This window comes from Loxodonta africana, chromosome 23 (genome assembly GCF_030014295.1).
Source record: "Loxodonta africana isolate mLoxAfr1 chromosome 23, mLoxAfr1.hap2, whole genome shotgun sequence".
NCBI classification, from domain to species: Eukaryota; Metazoa; Chordata; class Mammalia; order Proboscidea; family Elephantidae; genus Loxodonta; species Loxodonta africana.
Window position 1 is genome coordinate 52,453,225 of NC_087364.1, and position 21,460 is coordinate 52,474,684.

At 37.4% G+C, this 21,460-nt stretch overlaps 1 protein-coding gene across 1 annotated transcript in view; it reads left to right on the forward strand.

The window, feature by feature from the left end:
* Positions 1-8,675: 8,675 nt before the first annotated feature.
* NAALADL2 (N-acetylated alpha-linked acidic dipeptidase like 2) overlaps positions 8,676-21,460 on the forward strand; it is a 679,917-nt gene continuing 667,132 nt past the window's right edge. The window contains exon 1 of the mRNA XM_064275490.1: positions 8,676-9,168. Within this exon, the coding sequence (XP_064131560.1) occupies positions 9,147-9,168 (22 nt within the window). The 5' untranslated portion in view covers positions 8,676-9,146. The remainder of the gene's footprint in view (positions 9,169-21,460) is intronic.

The window sequence follows — 21,460 nt, forward strand, 5'->3', positions numbered from 1 at the left end:
TTGAGACCCTTTAATTCTTTCTCTCTGATGATGGTAATTTGGTCAGTCTTCACAAAATTTGGTGAAGACATAGCATGTGCTAGGCACTGTGCCAGGTTCTATGGATATAGGGGTGAACACAGAAAGGGTCCTTGGCATAGCAGTTTGCAGGGACAGAAAGAGTTAAGCAGCAATTACAGAACAATATGTTAAGAGCCGTGGTGAAAGGGAAAGTTCTGAGTTGGTACGGGACATCCGGGATATCCGGGATATCCGGGAGCACGTAGAAGGGGCCTCAACCCAGACTTAGTTGTAGAAGAATCCCTATGTATGAATTAGCCAGGCAAAGGGGAGGTGATGAAATAAGACAGTTTCAAAGCCCGTACAAAGGCCCAAAAGAAAGTGTGTGCATGATGTTTTATTAGTATTAAAACTGGTTCACTAAAACTAAATGTATATTTATGTGACTTTCTGAACAGCTACAAAAACCTTTAAAATTTTGGGTGATTTAATGTTTCTCTTTGTATGTTTTTCCTCTGCCAAGGATAAGATTCCTCTGGTCTACTTTCATTGTAACTTCCCATATGCCATAACTGGGCTGGTAGAAAATGGGTGCTTTATAACTATTATTGACTCATTTTAGATGCCTGTGGCAGGTATGTAAATACATTTCCTGGTTTGTCATAATGAGTGAGTACCGCTATGTGTGTTTCTCCTCGTATGGGGAAGTCAGGAAGTGATGATTATAGTGTTTTATTGACAAACACTTTTGGTAAAGTATGTAGCTTGCTGTATATGTTATAGGATGCACTTGTACTAGGCAAAGGGTTACTGTATCCTGAAAAAAAGTACAAGCTGTATTTTTAACAGAGACTCCTGATGTTATAATGCTCGCCCAGGCCTTGGATATTAAGTGGTCCAGCACCTTCTGAGACCCAGAGTGGTAATAAATGGAGAGAACTTTAAGTTAACTGTGATAAGGATTTTTACACATTATGTTTACTTTTAGTTCTGATACTTTTGAGAATAGCTACTTTGGCTGTTTGTTGTTCTTGCTGTTTACATAATTTATGTAATTTTTTTTGCGTTAACAAACTAGCAAAAAGGTATATTAATTCCTTTCCAATTGAAAATTAAATAACTATTAAGGGAGGACTTGTTTGAACGTCAGATTTTTTATTCCTAGGCTGGCTGAAACCAAGTGCTGAAATATTCTAAAGGGAAAAAGGGGAGACGGCTTTTGATTCTACGCTTCCTCCTTCCTATTTAGACAAAGCTTAAATAAATAGCCTTATTTTTGTGATCTACTGCCTTCTTTCCCATACAAATGAATATGTAAAGATAAATCACCAATGTATAGCTCATCTTTGCTAGAGATTATTTTCATTTGAGATGCAACAACTGTTTAAGTTCATATTTACTACCAAACCGAACAGGTTGTTGTCGAGTCAATTCGGACTCATAGTGACCTTACAGGACAGAGTAGAACTGCCCCGTAGGGTTTCCAAGGAGCAGCTGGTGGATTTGAACTGCCGACCTTTTGGTTAGCAGCAGAGCTTTTAACCACTGTGCCACCAGGGCTTCAGTCCTAAGAAAAAGGCAGTGTAAACAGTATTCGTCTCTTGCAAATAATGACCTTCAGACTTTCCAAGGTTGAATAATTTCTGTGAGGTCTCTTAGTTAATAAACAGCATGTCTGACATCAGAATGTAGTCAGTGCTCTAGTTCAGCATGTTTTCCGCTCCCTCAGCAGGAGAAGAAGAGGGAGAGAAGGAAGAAGATGAAGGAGGGAAAGGAAGTGGAGGAAGGAAGAAAAAAGAAGCATATCATTTATTGTATGCTCACTCTCTGCCAGTGACAATGTTTAGCACAGTCATCCGTTATCACTTTATAATAGTCTTAGGAAATGGATAGTATTTCCATTTTATATTTGAAGGAACTGAGTCTCAGGGAAGTTATATTTCTTGCTTATAGTCACACAGCTAGTAATTATTAGATACTCCAATGCCCGCCTTTCAACCACGGCCCTACACTGAATTCTACAGTGTTCCTTATCTCCGTGTATTTTTTTTTAATGGATGTTACAAACTCATTTTAAATTTCGTTTCAGTTCTGTAAATGAAGCATATAAGAAACACTAAAAACAAAACAGAAAAAGAAAAAAGCAAAGCTCTGGCTCTGCACCATGGTGTGTTGGTAATATTGATTTTATTTCAGGGCGGGGGGAGGATCGTAAATATTTTTCTACACTGAAGTGAAAGTAGGGAATTAAAAGTTAATATCAAAACTGAAACAAAGACCTGTTTTGTGAGGCACGCATTAGGAGCAGTACATTGGATCAAAGAATGTGATCTCACTTCAGAGTAAAACAGGTCCTGCCAGCCCAGGTAACTCAGGAAGCAGAATGGTAATTATTCACAGAAGAAAGCAGGCAGTATACTGTTACAACACTACAGTAGAAAGTCAGAAGGTCACAAAGCTTGCGCGGTAACTGACACAACTTGAAACTGCTTGGCCCGCTTTAAAAAGAAAAAATAAAATGGGAGAGAATGAAGCAAGTTTACCTAACATGTCTTTGCAAGGTAAGTGCCAACAACCTTGGAAATGTTTGCAAGCAGGAATTTAAGCCGTGTCAATTAGGACGCATGGTTGTGTGTGTGTGTGTGTGTGCCTTTGCCCTCTCCTCCCCCCACGTGGTTAAAGGTGTGTTTTGAGAGTGGGGAAATGAAGCCGGGATAGTTGCTGGTTCGGAGGAAGCATGCTGTCTTTGTTGTGCCTAGCAACTTGATTAACACAAAAACACGAATTTGGTGGAAAGTGGAGAAAGCCTTATCCGCACTCCCCATGGGGCGGGGGCGGAGATTAAAAGTCGAGACCAACTTCTGATACGCATTGGACCTTTTCCAATATTGGCCAAATATTGATTTTTGTCTTCACCTGTGGAATTTTAATTCATAATCGTTTCACCTTCACTGGGGTTTACCAGCTAAGTGTCCTTGTAATTAACGTTTTTAAAGTAGAAAACTGGGCCCTGGGGAGAGCATATCAGTTAGGGAGAGCCGTTTACTTTACAGTTCTTACCTAATCAAATACCCTTGTCCTTTGAAGGGCTAGGCATTTGTTGACATTGGCTTGACTAGGCTTCAATGGTTAGGCTTGTTGATAGATACAAGGTTGCTCACACATTTCGCTTTTCTAAATAAGACAAGTTCTTTTATAAAAAATTTTTTAAAAAATAGGCATATAGAGTATTTGTTGCAATGATTTCTGATAGTTCTACTCTTATGATTTACCACCTTTACAAATGATATTTTTGATCAAGGCGTTTTTAAAAAAAATCCACTTGATAATGACATTTTTGTTTGTCTAATAATGTTTTTTTGAAGCTACCATCAAGGAAATCCCCAAAGCACCCACTTTTCCATAAAGTGCATATAATCAAATGTATAACTATATCTATGAAAAACAACACCTATGAAAATAATAATAAGATGCTCATAGACATGCCGGGTCTTTGGAAGTATATCACCCTTTTATAGTTAAATTACTTTCTAGAATGTCTGTATTTCTTCTTCTTCTTTCCTTTAATCCTTCCTTTACTTAACCTGATTAAGAATCCCAGCATCTTATTTTTATATTTGGTGAAAAATATTTTTAAAATACTGTGCAAAATATTATTATAAAACTTTTTTTTTAATTTAAAAGATTTAAAAAAATTCAGTGAATTTGACTGAAGAAAAAACAATAGGGTAAAAAGATTTTTAGCAAAATTGAATGAGAATAGTTTACTGTATTTTTTTATGTACAAAATGGTATTATATATGTGATTATCACATATGCCCTAAATGTCTGTAACATTTTTTCTTGGAAGCGTCCAGACTGTTAGAGTTGTTGATATAAAAATGATCTTGTGTAAATACATATGACTGGTGAGCAGCCACTAGAATAGTCTATTTTAGGCTGTGTGGGTACAACATAAGTGTCCCTGTCCATAGGTTGAAATACACTGAAGAAAAACCAGGCCTCTTCCCTCTCCTCTTATTTTTCCTCTTTATGTCAGAGCCACGGATAATGGTATTTACTTCTTAGAGTTCTTGAATGTGTTTAGATATATTTTTTCCTCCACTGCTTTTGTGTATATTTCTATTAATGTATTCTGCTGTATGAGGATAGCATCTCCTTCCTCCAACCCAAATATGTGTATGAAACTGCAAATACTTTCAGAATTAATCATCAGTGTATATCAGAAAAACATGCACACAATTTAAAACAAGTGCTAAAATGAATAATTCGAATATCATGGTTTAATTAAGGAAACAATGTGCCTAGATCCGTGAGTCTTCGCTAGATGGGGAACAATTGTGAAATCAGTTCTATTCCAGAGTATTTTCCTTGGTGTTCTCTATGAAAAATTTTTCCATAAGGAGTGTGTTGTTTTCTTCTGATCTTATCTGAGTTGAAATGTATCCTTGGTAGGTCTGCAAATAGTTTAGATCTTTTTTCTTAGAATATTGAAATGCTTCCATTCTGTTGTATTTACATTAAGATTATTAAAGGAACCTAATAATCAGAGTTCATGAGAAATGAAGGTACTTCAGTTGTTGGTTTAAATTATTTCTGGATTTTTTTAAATTATAAAGAAAAGTACTGCAGGGATAATTTTCAGTTTTATTTGTATGAGTGAAAGTAAGAGATTTTGATAAGTTTGTTTAACATTTTATACAATGAATCAAGATATATCCTGGGGTGTTCATTTATTGAATGTTTCCTTTATGGAACAGAAATTTTGTTTCAAAATGATCACAGTAAATGAAAAAAACATTTTAAAATGTTGTTTAATTTTGCCTTTGACTTACCAGTATTTATTAAAAGACCCCAAAGTTCATTGAAACAATAGTAATTATCAACCCTGCTTACAAATGGATGTTCTCTGATAGAAACGACTATATTCAAATCCTATGTATCATATTTTAAATAGAGAAGTGATTTTACTGTTTTGGCTATGAGGATAAATGATAGATTTTCCTTAGAGCTTCGTCGTGTACTTTGAAAAATGGTTTTCTAAGACTATATATCTAGATTGCCTAAATTCACTAGGCTGTCTCTAGTCACAGGTTGGAGGCTAACCATAGATATCTTCAAAGATTTTTTATTTTAGTGCCATTTCTTTTAGATATCTGAGCCATTTTTACAACAGGGGGCTAAGGGGCTGATTGACTCTGCCCAAGATAGTGAAGCTCCTATGCTATCAACAGTTCATGTTCCCAGTTGTGCTATCAGGCATCTCTCTATTTAACCCAGCTCAGCGCCAATTGTGCAAACCAGTCCAGGGAGACTAAGATCACTCACTTCTGATCCCAAATTGTATAGTGGAGTAAATCTCACCCCACATGCAAACTGCATCATTTGAAGATTTCAGCTTCTCTTCCCTTTTCAGTTCAGACTGCAGCTGCCCACACAGCCCTTATCTCTGTCATCTCCTGTCATGGGGGTTGGGTCAGAAGGTACCAGCTACAGGCTTGGGAATCCACATGACTCCCCTCACTTTAGACCAACCAGCCCCAAACCTGAGGATTTTTTCCACCTCCTCAGGGTACCAGCTGTAAGCCTGAGGGTGTATATGACTCCCTCTGCTTCAGACTGGCTGGCTCCTCCTTTGAGTCTGATAATATGCTAGGACAACTCACAGAGCTCACAAGAAACACCATACCTGCGATAACAGCTTTAATATAACAAAAAAAGATACAAGTGAAGAGACACATAGGGTAAGGTCTGGGAGAGGTCCTAACACAAAGTTTTCTAGTCCCAAAGAAGATGCACTACCTTCCCATGAACGGTCACCAAGCTGGAAACTTCATCTGTGCCTCAGAGCTCAGAGATTTTATTGGCTTGGCAACATGACCATGATAGATTGCATCTCCTGAGCTTAATCATACTGGGCCCTTAGTAACCATCTGCCCTCAGGGCTCTCAGGAACAAAGGCCAAATTGCTTCTTACAAGGTGATCCCGCCTCTTGTAACAATAGTATTGGGAACCCATTTTCTCCTGAATGCAAGTAAAGTCTTTCCAAGGTTATCTTCAGTTCAATGTGAACATACCTCAATTATCTGTTCAAATGGAAAAAGAAATGTCTCCCTTTGAGTCCCAATGACAAAATAATCTCACAGAGATAGTCTCAGAATTTGAAAAGTAGATTATCTGGAATAGGATAGAATATGAGAATTTTTTTTCCTAATTTTGAAAATATATAAATAAAATTTTATAAGTAATATGGCCTAAGGAATGGGAGCAAGTACTTCCTTAGCACCATTATTTGTTGAGGAAAGGGAGCATGGCTTCCTTGTATGCTATCTGCAAACTCACAAGTACACTGAGTGGCATCCATCAGCCTGTGACCCTGGTGGAGAAGGCATGTCTGGAATGGCGTGAGAGTAGCAGCCCCCTTCCTGGTAGGCAGCTTACCTGGAACATGCTTTAGGCTAAGATTTCTTCATAGTGTACCCTTGGGTACCCTTTCCTCTTCTCTGCTAAGAAGAACATGAATTTTCTGTTTCTCCCAGGATTCTTATTAACAGGCCAAGTAGGCCCTAGTCAGAATCATAAAACAGGGAAAGAATCTGTTTCTCTCTGGCTGTGGACCTTACCCCCTGTGACTCTCCTACCTCAGGAACCTAGTCTTCATGAGCTTTTTCTGTTTCCTTTCTCTTCTTGGTCAAAACCTGTTTAGACTACCTACCTCTTTGTAAACTAATAAACTAATTAAACAATAATTAACTAAGTAAGTGATAAACTGTGAACAATAAGTTAATTCACCCTTGGGATTATTTAAGTAAGAATTATCTGAGTTTCATGCAAGAACAACCTTGTTTCCCCTGGGCTGCTCAACAGACCCTACTCATATAGGCTGCCTAGGCAACAGCTGGTTAGCCGTTTTGGATAGTTTCTAATCACAGCTCTTTTTCCAACCCCAGTACTTCTTAGTTCTCTAAATCCCAAACCAAACCAAACCCATTGCCGTCCAGTCGATTCCGACTCATAGCAACTCTATAGGACAGAGTAGAACTGCCCCATAGAGTTTCTAAGGAGCACCTGGAGATTTGAACTGCCGACCTTTTAGTTAACAGCCATAGCACTTAACTACTACTCCACCAGGGTTTCCTTTTAGTTCTCTAGATCTAGGAAAACTCTACTGTAAAGGATACAAAAGTTTAGAGCTCAGGGGGAAAAAAAAAAAAAAAAAACTTCTGAGAGTTGGCTATACCCTGTGGAATGCAGAGCCAGCTCTAGATAGCCATCAGTGGGAGGAGGGAACACTTCACCAACACCCTCTGAAGGAGAATTTGGTTGTCAGAATTAGAGGGAAAAAAAAAATCTCAAGAATCTTAACATTTTCAAACTAGAAATGAGCTGAGAGGGTCTCAGGTCCAATGTCTTAACTTTGTAGAGCAGTACACCGAGGCTTCATGAAGGTAAGAAAGTTGTCCTGGGTCTCATGAACTAGTTAACATAATCCAGGTCTCCTCCTGTGTTAGTCATCTAGTACTGCTATAACAGAAATACCAAAAGTGGATGGCTTTAACAAAGAAGTTTATTTCCTCACAGTAAAGAGGCTAAAAGTCCAAATTCAGGGTTTTGGATCCAGGGGAAGGCTTTCTCTCTCTGTTGGCTCTGGAGGAAAAGTCCTTGTCCTCAATCTTCCCCTGGTCGAGAAGCTTCTCAGGTGTGCAGGGATCCTGGGTCCAAAGGATGTGCTCGGCTTCTGCTGCTGCTTTCTTGGTGGTATGAGGTCCCCCGTCTGTCTGCTTGCTTCTCACTTTTAAATCTCAAGAGATTGCCTCAAGACACAATCCAGTTTTGTAGATTGAGTCCTGCTGCACTAATATAACTGCTACCCATCCTCCCTCATTTAACGACATAGAGGCAAGGTTTACAACATATAGGAAAATCACATAATACCAGGAATCATGGCCCAGCCAAATTGATACACACATTTTTGGGGGACATAATTCAATCCATGACACCTCCTTAGCTTCCCAAGGTCATTTATTGTGTACTTACATAATAAACAAACAACAAGAAAAAAAAAAAAAAAACAGTTACCATCAAGACGATTCTGACTCACAGCAACCCCATGTGTATCACAGTAGGACTGTATTCTGTAGGGTTTTCAAAGCTGATTTTTCAGAACTAGATTGCCAGGCCTTTCTTCCAAGGTGCTTCTGGGTGGATTTACATTTCTAGCCTTTTGATTAGCAGCCAAGGGCACTAACCGTTTGCACCACCCAAGTACTGTACTCACATAATACACTATATTTTGATGGAGGATTTGGCACATTATTTTCTAGAGATACTTTCCTGTTTCAAAAGTGGAAAGTCTTGTAAAGGCTTTCTGTCTTGATATTATTTTTAGTTTCTCTACTTATGGTCTTTAAAACGAGAACATATGAATTCCAGTGTCTATTTAGCCTATTATGGGACGGGTCCACCCAGGCCTGGACTTTCTAGCAATTACCTCAACACTACCTTGGCTTTTAAGACATTTGCTTAAATTCCATCCCAAGCAGGAGAATTCAGCTTGGAAGCCCATAGCCACATGCATTGGATGTTTCTCAAGATAGAATCATCACGTTTAGGAATCATATGTGTTCCATTTCAGTAGTAAAAGTTAAAAAAAAAAAAAAAAGTCTAAGCAGAAAGGTGCCTAAGTGTCTGTGCTTCTAAGTTGCAGCCCAAGGGCAATAGTACTGTATCCTCTAACCTGTTATACTGGTTCAGTGTGCATGTTTACTTTCTGTGGTGGGAAAAATATCTCTGCATTCATCAACCTCAGCCATGCCTGTGAGTGCCTTGAAATCATTCTAAAACCTCAAAGAGGACTAACCAGTTTGCAACTCTTCCTTTTCGGCCTCTAGAACTTTAACAGCATTCTCAATTAAGGAAATGCAAGAAACTCTTATTTAATCCATCAGTGTTGCAGTCGAAAGGTCTACAATAGCCCTTAATGGGAGGTGCTAACAGTTGAAGACCTGAGGCATTTTGGAGTTGAAATGTAGATACTGAAGTAACAGGGCATTTTGGAGTTGAAACTACCAGGTGCTCTGCTGGAGAGGTCTCATAGACCTAAGAATAAAATCAAGCACTTTTGGAGCAAATAACATTGCAGAGAATGTCAAGGCCTGAAATCCCAGGTGAGTCTGATTTAAACGGGCTAGGGAAAGGTGTATGTGAAGTTGGGCTTGGGGACATTTCTCAGGTACAAGGCAGAGATTCCTTGGTGCAGACAAATGAGATTAGGAGATGAAATCTGAAGTAAATTAGAAAAAATAGTAAAATCACCATAACTGAGCTGAAGTTCTTTTTTCTTGCCTTTATAAATGGAAGTAGTTATCTTTACCTTATCAGAAATAACATAGTGAGCAATGTACTTGAATGGAACGTGAAATTAAGCTGGTTTCAACATGGTGGTTAGTTAAAACTTGCTGTTCAGAGAGAGGCCAATTCGCAAACACTTGGAAATGTAGAATTTGTTCCAGGACTTTTAAACGGTCTGAAAGGTGCAGTTTAATCCCCTTTGACTAAAATGATATTTTATAACGTGGAAATTGTTTTAAGGGGAAACATTTCAAGTTTGAATTAAAAAAAAAAATAAAGTCAGTGTAAAATATTCTTGAAGAAAAGGTGATACATACCTACAGGATGACTTGATTGTTTAAACACTATTATTAATGGTGCAATTAATTTTTTTTCCATGTATTTAAAAGACTGGCTCAGTCTTTGAATCTGCTTCCTTTTTTCGTAAAAAAATGAAACAGGGTGCAGTAATAATCTGATGATTATATGTATATAAACACCATGTAATTATTACATTGTGTGCCTGTTCTCTGGGTTTTGGAAAGAGTTTAAACAAATTTAGCTAACTGAGTAGGATAGTAAGCCAACTTTCTTTGTAACACAGTTTTTTTTGGGGGGGGGCGGGAGATTACTAACTAAGCATTTACTTGACTTATTATTGGAATCTATTACACTTGATAAATAAGCGAAGGAAAAAGAAGCAACTGACACAAATGCAAAGAAAATAATATTAGGATGAAAACAGAAAAGGACATTGAGCTTAGTTGATACTTTAAGCTTCTAATCTCTCTTAGGAAAAGTATGTGTAAATTGTTTTATTAGACAGGGCTATTTTGTTGCACTGTTGATAGGTAAGTATAACCATCTCCAGTGTTGAGCACTTTGGAAGGCACATTCATAAACACCTTCAGTAATTTATATGGAAAGACAGTTTACCTGTCTTCTTTAAGCCTGGAGCAGTACCTTGAAAACTGTGTATCATGTACCAAAAAAATTGAGTGTGACGTAGAGGATAGATGTAAAATCGTATCTACTAAAATAAAAAAGCCCAGAAGAGAAACGCTTTGAAAATTCAGCTACTGAATTTAATGCAATTCATATCAACGTGCACATGTTGTGTGTGTGCACCTGTTAAATAACACAACTGACTTAGCTGGATGACTCCAGGCCTTGGTGAATGATTCATTTTGAGAGTTGATTAAACTCTTGAAGTCTATTCCATCTCTGCGATTCCTTTGTTTTCTTAAAAGTGAGCTCCTTTGAAAACAGTGCATGAGAAGCGGACAAGATTGAAGGATGACTGTGCTTTATTTTCCTTTTTGTTTATGGATCCTTATTGCAATCACAGACAAGTCTCATCTTCCTTAAACTATTGATAAATCTTGAAAAATTTGTCATCACATCCACATTTCCTGGTGGCAGTTTTCAGAGATGGAGAAATAAAATGGGGAAGGTGCTTCCATTTTTGAATTTTTGATATTCTTAGAACTACAGATAGGTACCTAAGATTTTATAAAACGAATCTGGAAATTTATAGAGAGTTTCATAGAAAAGATATGATTTGAACTGACTCAGGAAAGATTAATAAACCAGAGTAAGTGGCCACAAGAAAGAAAATCTGGTTCAAAGAACAGAAGAGACAAGGCATAAAAATTGTGTCCATCCATGCATTTGCTTACTTTATTTTCTTCTCTTATTTGAAAGCAAAAAGCAGTTTCCAAAATTTTCTGCTTTGCAATAGCCTACAAATAAGTAAACATAGGACAAAAAATAAGTATAGAATAATACAGTACCAGTTAAAGTTTGTATACAACAATCAAACAGGTCAAAAATTTGGTTCCAAGCTTCCTGACAGCCAAAAGAAAGAAATTGGTTTTAAGATTTATGATGCTCAAATGATATGAAAATGTGGCAGTTATTCCAAGACACAGAGGTTCTTGATTAGCATTGTGATAGAGAAATCAGAATAGCGTCTATAGATTACAGCAGACAGAACCAAGTAGAACAGAGTGTTTTTATGAGGCAACAGTAAGAAATAAATTTAAAGTTACAGAGATAAGGAAGGTAGTATTATTTAACTCAGAATAAATTCATGTTCTGCCATCTTAGAATCTTGTCACAGATGATTTTATTTTGAGCTTCTTAAAATTGTTGGACCATCCTATGGGATGTTTTTCAGGAAAAAAAATTTACTCAGAAAAAATTTCAAATGTTAAATAAATCTGAAAATAAAAGGAAAGGAAAAGACTTATTAATAAATATTTGCATAATTTTTCCCACTATTAAAGTTCAGAACCTAAAAATAGATTGTTTGGAAAATTAGGCGGCTATTTGTATTTTATAAGCATAAGATATTATTCAAGTGTCTCAGAGTTCCTGCTGGATTTTATATAGGTGCTGTGCATTCATTTTGGGTAAATGAATGGCTCAGTACAGTCACTATAACACATTTGAAGGGGGCATAGAGAGTAAGAATAAAGAAGAGTGCACTGGCATAAATTATATTCATGTTGTGTTGTGAACCTATGTTAAAGACTTTAATCCATGACCTTCAGATACATTGAAGTGATGATGTTGCCTTAAGTTTATATTTTCAATCCAAGTAAATAAGAATTTGAGGGGAAAAAGAAAATTTTAATAAGAAAATAATAGTGTTTTCATTCTCGAGTCTGATTTCTTATTCAGTTTTAGAATCAAATTTTATGCTCTTTCTACCCTACCCTTTGTTTGACCTATATTGATTTCTTTTGGGCATCATTTTTTCTAGATTACAAAATCCACAGTATTGCTTCTATTTCTTAGAATTACTAATTAGGAAAATATATTTATCAAAAGGCTTGTATGTGACTTAGTGACATGATCTGCAATAACATAGGTGTGGAGGTCACTGAATGCTCTGGAGAGGTAGCTTCACATGACATTCAGGTACTTGAATTGGTTGGTTAGTAAATAGTTTATCTTCTTAATCACGGAAATGAAGAAGGGGAGTTAACTAGCATTACTTAATTTAGTAAATTTAAGGCAAGAAACTTACTGTTGTCATTAGGAGCCATCAAGTTGGTTCCAACTCATAGAGACCCTATAGTTGGAGTAGAACTGCCCCCGTTTGGTTTCCAAAGAGTGGCTGGTGGATTTGAACTGCCAACCTTTTGGTTAGTGGCTGAGCTCTTAACCACTGCACCACCAGGGCTCCTCAACAATCTTGGCCTTCTCTCTTTTCCTCCAACAAACACACGACGATCCCTTCCTTAAGATCTCTGTGTACTAAAGTTGTTCCTGCTGACCATCATGTGGTTTGTTCCCTCTTGTCATTCAGTTATTGAATTAAATATAACCCCAGTGATGCCTTCCCTAGACTTCCAAACTAACGCAGCCATTTTCTGTCTTAACACCTGATTTTCATTATTTTAATGTTTTCTTTTGTGTGTATATTTGTTCATTGCCTATTTCCCTACAATAAAATGCTCTATTCCTGAGGTAAGAGAATTTGTCTAGCTTGTTGACTGCTGTATCTCTAGTGCCTAAAACCATATGTAACACATATTAGGTTTTCAATAAGTGTACAATGCTCAGAAAAACATAGATAAAATGCATATATTATTCCTATGTGTCCATGCAATTTACATTTATTGTATCATGGAAATTAGTTGAACATAAAGTAACAGTTGCTTAATACGGTCAAAACAAAACAAAATACTTGAAACATTGGCAAATAAAAATACTCTTAAAATTGAAAGATAACTTGTTCTAGAAGAATAATAGTTGGCGGAAGTCTCTTTATTCTAGATGATCGAAGGTGGTATTTGTTCGTCCGTATTTCTTCTAGTACTGTGTTGCAGTAACTTTGGTTGGGGTTACCTAGATGACTCCACAGGCAGTCGATTTATCAAAAGGCAAGAGAACAAATGAAACTCGAAGCTACAGAATTTTAAGGTACCATTTTCTACTAATGGTAGAATTAAAAGGGGTGATGCTCATTGGTTATGGGAGGCTCATTTGTAAGGGACGATTCCAACATGATGCTGCAGTACTGGCTTTGATGGTTGGCTGTATATCTGCTGTAACTACTGGGTCAGTTGTGAGGGGTAGCAGAGATTATTTTGAGGGGGAAAAAATATTAGTTGAATATATTACATTTGAGGTAATTACAATACATTGCATTTGAAGTAACACTGAGGCATCTGGGTACCAGTGTTTTTGTTCACTGTGGTGTATTTTACCATAATTGTTCTAGACGTGCCTTTGATGATTTCTCAGTTCTTAGAAAAAGGTAGTCATGTAATTATATTGATAGTTATATCAGTCACTGCAAATTAGTTTTCATGCATTTTTCTCATTTAATTCTCAAAACACTATTAGGGATATACTACTATTATCTCCTTTTCACGAATTTTGCAAAAGTCTCAAAGTGGATTGCCGTTAAAATAGTTGAGAAGAATGTTTGGAAAGTTAGATTGGCAACAAACAACAGACAGCCTTTTGTGCTTTGCTAAGGTCATTGATAGCTTTTAAAGTGTAGAAAGACAGAATTGTACTGATACTTTACCAAGAATCTCTGATGGCAGTAAGAAGGTTATATTGAGATAGGGAGATTTTGGAAGGCAGAGTAACCAATTAGGAGGTTCATGTCTCAGTTCCGTCTTTTGCTAGCTGTTTCACTTTGGGCATGGTCTTTGATTTCAGTGCCTCAGTTCTCCCATCTGTAAAATGAGAGTGATGATAATACTTTCTTCATTGGGTGATTGTAAAGATTAAATGAAATAATACATGCCAAACACTTGTAGTAGTCCTTGGCAGATTGTACACGCTCCATAAATATTTGCCTCCACACCACCACCACCATCATCATATAACAATTATCTTAATCTTCACCTCCATCCTTACCCTTGTCCATCATCTCCTAGTGATGAAGAACTGAGTTGATGTAATGATAGTGGAATTTGAAGAAAAGAAATTGGAGAGATGTTGTTGTTGTCAGGTGCCATTAAGTTGGCTCTAATTGATAGCAACTTGATGTGTAACAGAACGAAACGTTACCCGGTCCTGCATCATCCTCACAATTGTTGCTACGTTTAAGCCCATTGTTAAAGCCACTGTGTCAGTCCATCTCATTGAGGGTTTTCCTCTTTCTCACTGACCCTCTTTTTTACCAAGCATGATGTCTTCCTCTGGTGATTGGTCTTTCCTGATGACATGTCCAAAGTAAGTGAGATGAAGAATCGCTAATAAGACCATTATGACTATATTTCCTCCAAGACCGATTTGCTTATTCTTCTGGCAGTCATGTTTAATATCCTTCTCCAACGCCATAATTTAAATGTGTAGATTCTTCTTTGGTCTTCGTTTTGCACTGTCCAGCTTTTGCATGCATATGAAGTAATTGAAGATACTATTTTTTATTGGTTAGATCAGGCACACCTTATTCTTCAAAGTGACATCTTTGCTTTTTAACACTTTAAAGAGGCCTTTTGCCACAGATTTGCCCAATGCAACATGCCGGTTGATTTCTTGACTCGTCCTTTCATGGGCATTGTTTATCCAAGAAAAATGAAATCCTTGACAACTTCAATTTTTTCACCATTTATCACAATGTTGTTTGTTGTTTATTTTCTTTATGTTCAGATATAATTCATACTGAAGGCTGTAGTCTTTTACCTTCATCAGTAAGTACTTCAGGTTGTCTTCACTTTGGCTAACAAGGTTGTTTTGTCTGCATTCTCAGGTTGTTAACAAGTCTTCCTTCAATCCTGATGCCACATTCTTCTTCACAAAGCCCAGATTCTTGGATTATTTGTTCAGTATATAGATTGAATAAGTAAGGTGAAGGAATACAACCTTGACACACACCTTTTCCAATTTTAAACAACTCAGCTTTGTCCTGTTTGAATAACTGCCTCTTGATCCATGTACAGGTTCTGCATGGGCAAATTAAGTGTTTTAGAATTCTCATTCTTTGCAATGTTATCCATAAGTTGTTATGATCCACACAGTCGACTGCTCCGTGTAGATGGTAAACTATAGGTAAATTTCTTTCTGGTATTCTCTGCTTTCAGCCAAGATCCACCTGACATTAGCAATGATGTTCCTTGTTCCATGTCATCTTCTGTGTCTGGTTTGAATCGGAAAGACAATAGGTTTAAACTTGGTGTTTTTATGTGTGAGTGAGGAAAGAGGAAGAGGTTGAGAAAACTCATAGGTCTCTGGCTTACGTAACAGAGAATAGTATTGTTAACTGAGACAGGGAATGTATGATGGGAAATAGTTTAGGTAAGAGAAATATAATGATACTGTTTTAAACAATGATTTAGAACCATAAGTGGTATATCTAGAAGAAAAGGTCCAGGGCTTAAACTGGAAAAATGAGTCTAGACTTTGGGAGAAAGAGCTATGATGAAATGAAAGACTTGGAAATTCTTTTTTATTATTATTTTTATTGTGCTTTAAGTGAAAGTTTACAAATCAAGTAGTCTCTCTTACAAAAATTTATATACACCTTGCTATATACTCCTGATTGCCCTCCCGCTAATGAGACACCACACGCCTTCTTTCCACCGTGTATTCCTGTGTCCATTCAGCCTGCTTCTGTCCCCCTCTGCCTTCTTATCTCCCCTCCAGACAGGAGCTGCCCACATAGTTTTGTGTCTACTTGAGCCAAGAACCTCACTCCTCAACAATATCATTTTGTATCTTATAGTCCAGTCCAATCTATTTGGGAATGGTTCCAGTCTTGGACTAACAGAAGACATGGGGATCATGACCTCCAGGGCCCTTCTAGTCTCAGTCAGACCATTAAGTGTCTGGTCTTTTTACGAGAATTAGAGGTCTGCATCCCACTGCTCTCCTGCTCCATCAGGGACTCTCTGCTGTGTTCCCTGTGAGGACAGTCATTGGTTGTAGCTGCACACCATCTAGTTCTTCTGGTCTCAGGCTGATGTAGTCTCTGATTTATGTAGCCCTTTCTGTCTCTTGGGCTCATAATTACCTTGTGTCTTTGGTGTTCTTCATTCTCCTTTGCTCCAGGTGGGTTGAGACCAATTGATGCATCTTAGATGGCCGCTTGGTGCCATTTAAGACCCCAGATGCCACTCACCAAAGTAGGATGCCAAATGTTTTCTTAATAGATTTTATTATGCCAGTTGGCCTAGATATCCCCTGAAATCATGGTCTCCAAATCCCCACAAGACTTGGCAATTCTTAACGAATATGCGATAGATGACACTGTAGGTGGGGGAGATTACATAAGGATAGTTGATGGAGTAAGAAGAGAAGACAACTGATGATAGGGTCTTAGAAAACACTAATACTAAGATGTGAGCAGAAATAATGAAACTGAGAGAGGTCATGTGAAAGAGAAAAGATGCAGATGACAGGGTTTCAGGGAAATTAATGGTAGAGTAAACAGTATCAAATGACACACAAGGGTCAAGTAGCTAGAATTTGGCATTTCCAGCCTGGAATTAAGGTGAGACTTGAAGAAAAAGACAGATCTGAGAATCATCAGCAATGATGATCATCAATTATAGGGTCAAATTGTAAGCAGGATTAAAATAGTAGAAGTTCAATAATTGAACCCTGGGAAATAACCATAGTTAGGGAGTGAAAGACAGAAGAGTGAACAAAGGAGGTGGTTATTTCACAATAGTTACATGAGGTAAATATAATTTGCCCATTTCACTAATGTGGAAACCAAGTTTCAGTGAGAAGAGAATGAAGATACTGAAAATAGAAGGCTTGCGTCTGAGCAAGATAAAGACTTGAACCATTAGAGTAACTTTAAAGAGCAGGAGGACAGCTTTCTCTTTCTGCAAAGAGGAATAGAAGAGTGAGTATAATGAGATTCCCTGAGTTACAGAGAAGAGTGAGTGATGGAACTCATGCCAAATGGCCTGCATCTTTGCGGTGAAGGATGAGTTCATCCAGCCAAGGGTTAGGGTGGGGCCGTGTGGAGTGTTAAATCCATGAAACATAAAAGGATTGACCGGCTGCAGCTGCAGTTAAGTTGAAGAAATGTGTCAGCGAATGTGGGAAAGCAACAGGAAAAAAAAAAGGCTGATTATTATCAGTTGTCACAGGGACATGAGCAAGTTTGTGTGAGTGTGAGTGTCTGTGTGTACATGTGTGTATGAGATTGACTTGTCCACATATTTAGCTAGAGATGGCAATTCAGAAATATTTAGGCAGGTAGCTTCATCATGTACCGTAGCCTATTCCAGCTAGTTGCATACCACTGGGTTAAAGCAGAACTATAGAGGGGGGAGTACATTTTATTTCAAATCCATCCAGCTTCTAAAAAGCAGGGGAAAACTCTGAGCTCACTGCCAATAAGTTTTTATAGTGGTATCTTCTCATATATATAATATTAAGAAAGCACCCATGTATATGCCACTGGCTATGTATCATACATGTGACAGACTTGGGAGACCTTGGGGACATGCCCTCATTTAGCTGTTTGAAGAAAGCAAAATGAGTTAGGAATGAATGTTTAGCCTCTCTAAGGTTTTAGGACACTTGAATAATTAGTGATTGACTTAAGGGTTCATAACAACATGTTATTATTATCATCGTTAATAAGAAGAAGAACAAGTAATATCACGTGCATTTGCTAAAGGCCAGTAAGTGGCAATGCTTGGATTCAAAACTAGGAATATCTCACTCCCCTGTTTCTTAACAACTATATTTCCCTGGGGTGCCATTTTAAAAGAGTTACTTTTTTTCTTTTTTTTCCATAGAATATCCAAGGAGAGTATTTCAAATATTTACCATTTATATTCATAGCAAAAATTTAAAAAAATTAGTGACTGTTAATTTTTCTTATTGCTGAGAGTGGTATTTTATCCCCAATCCGTTCTATAGCTCATGTGTCTGCTTTTCTGTGGCTACTGTGTTTTCCGAAAACTCATGTAACTTTATATATGCACGTGTTGTTTTCTATTTGGGTGCATCATAATTCCTCTTGTCCTATCCTCACATCCTTATGATATTTCCATCATACCTACATTCTTGGCACTTTTATTGAAGGTGATAAAGCTCTGAAGAAGTAGTTTGAAGTGAATGGGTTCTACTAAATTCAAGGATGTTTTGACCATTAACCTTCAGCTTGAAGTTTTAGGTGACCACAAACTAGTATAAAGGAATATAGATTTACCTCTACAAAATACACCTTAAAGAGGTTTTTCAACAATTGATGCTTTGCTGATGCAGAGACTATTTCCTCTACAGTGTTTCCAACTTAACAAATTACATGTAAAAGCCATAAAGTCCTTTATATTATCCATAAACATAATAAAAAATGTTACACCACGTAACTTTGACTTAGTCAATAATTCTAGGCTTAGCCTTAGGGTTTGAAGAGAAAATTATTCCTGTTATACATTTTAATTATGCTATAAACTTTGGGAAGTAGCTATTGATCTTCAGCATCTAGCATCAGAAAGTTGTTTCTTGTTTCTTAGCCAGTGAAAGTTTGCAATGCAGGCTAAAAATGGAGAATTTCACAGAAATCAAAGTTGCTACAAAGGTACAGTAAGAGACATTCTTATGTTGTATCTCAGTAAGCCAAATGTCAGGAGACTTAAAACTTGTCTCCTCTAAATAGCTCTCTGCTGGAAACTAGCAATCAGCATTTGAGTTAAGAAAACAATTACCTTGTTTTAAGGAAAATATATTCCCTGGTGGTACTCCTGATTATCTTTAATATTTTAAAACATGAATAGGAAGGCCTAAGCAGGAAATCTGGAGCCTTGGTGGTGCAGTGGTTAAGAGCGCGACTGATAACCAAAAGGTCAATGGTTCTAATCCACCAGCTACTCCTTGGAAACTCAATTGGGTTCTACTCTGTCCTATAGCATCACTATGAGTCAGAATCTACTCTTTGGCGATGGGTTTGGTTCGGTTTTAAGCAGGAAATCTATCCTTTTAAAAAAAAAAATTCACACTTTAAACTTCTCAAAAATTTAGAATGGTAAACATTGGGATTAGCAAACCCATTGCTGTCCAGTCAATTCTGACTCATAGCAACACTGCAGAACAGAGTAGAATTGCCCCATAGGATTTCCAAGTCTGTAAATCTATATGGAAGCAGATAGTCACATCTTTCCCCGCAGAGTGGCTGGTGGGTTTGAACTGCCAACCTTTCAGTTAGCAGGGAGTGCTTAACCACTAGTCACCAGGGCCTCTCCAGATTAGCATATTACAAGTGATTATTTCACAAATTTGCATCTTTGAATCAGTAATAGGGGTTAGAACCCCACTCTGCCCAAATTAAATAAAAATATAACATCTATTAAGATGATGAAGATGCTAAGAATAGATACTATCTACTGCACTTTTTCTTTTTTACTGCACTTTTATTAAGGGACGAGCATTGCTATAAACACATTGTTGCACGTGTAGCCAGATTTAAGCCTCATACCCACCATGTGAGGACATAGCTCAGTTTCTCCATTTTACAGAAGCCTCAGCAAGGTTAATTAAGTCACTCAGGGTTACATAGGATCTAAATGTAAAACTGGGATTCAAACCCAAGTCAGTCTGACTCATATAATCATTTGTTGTTGTTGTTAGGTACCATCGAGTTGGTTCTGACTCATGGTGACCTTGTGTACAACCCAGCTAAACACTACCTCATCCTGTGCCATCCTCACAATCATTGCTTTGCTTGAGTCCATTGTTGCAGCCACTGTGTCTGTCCACCTCATTGAGGATCTTCCTCTTTTTCATTGACCCTATACTTTACCAAGCATAACGTCCTTCTCCAGGGGCTAGTCTCTCCTGATAACATGTTCAAACTATGTGAGATGAAGTCTTCCCATCCTTGCTTCTAAGGAACATTCTGGCTATTAGTCTTCTTAAATGGACACAGGCCCCTTCAGTCACCATATTCAGAAAGTTAGAAACCCCTTTAAGTTTAGAGCATTTATTTAACTGAAGTGGGTTTGTATTTAAATGTAAGTGTACTACGTTCAGTATTATGTGTGTTTTCATTCAACAAATGTTTATTGAAATATGATTATGTATCAATGTAGTATCAGGAATAGTACAGGTAAAAATCAATGAGATACAGAAAACTGCAGCTCATAGTCTTCTAAGGGAGACATTACACTAATGTGAAAGACCTATCTATCCATCCATCCATCCATCCATCCATCCATCATCTATCTATCTATCTATCTATCTATCTATCTATCTATCTATCTATCTATCTATCTATCTATCTATCTATCATCTATCTACCTACCTACCTATCTGTCTGTCTATCTATCTGCTTCTCTATCTATCTATCTAAAACTCTGGTGGCGTAGTGGTTAAGAGCTATGGCTACTAACAAAAGGTCGGCAGTTTGAATTCACCAGGAGTACTTGGAATCGGGTCGAAGGCAGTGGTTTTTTGGTGTGGATAGATAGATAGATAGATAGATAGATAGATAGATAGATAGATAGATAGATAGATAGATAGATAGATAGATAGATAGATAGATAGATAGAGACAGAGATAATTGTTGGTTGTTGATATATGCCGTTGAGTTGATTCTGGCTCATAGCAACACTATATGCCAGAGTAGAACTGTCCCATAGGGTTTTCGAGGCTGTAATCTTTACAAAAGCAGATTTCCACATCTTTCTCCCGAAGAGCAGCTGGTGGGTTCAAACTGCTGACCTTTTGGTTAGCAGCTGAGCACTTTAACCAGTGCACCACCAGTGCTCCTATATATAGTGTGGAGATCTCAGTAGCCTTTATAACCCCATCCATATATATATATATATGTACACACACATACACTCACACACATACATACATATATACACACGTGTGTACATATGTGTATGTATACACGTGTGTGTACATATGTGTGTATGTATTTCACATTAGTGTAATGCCTCAGAAGGCACACTTATTTGTGTTTGCGCACATACCATACACATACATACATGGATGTGCTGTTTATGGAGCTTCCGAATTCTCTGATAAACATTATGTAATTACCTCCTGTTGAATTTTCGAAATCTAATTAAAGGCGTGGTAATTTAACTTTGATACTGTGATGCCTTGTCCTGTCAGCTTGGAGCTCTCAGTAGCCTTTATAACCCCAGCCATTAGAGATGCTATTTTGAGAGCATCAGCAGGGAGCCC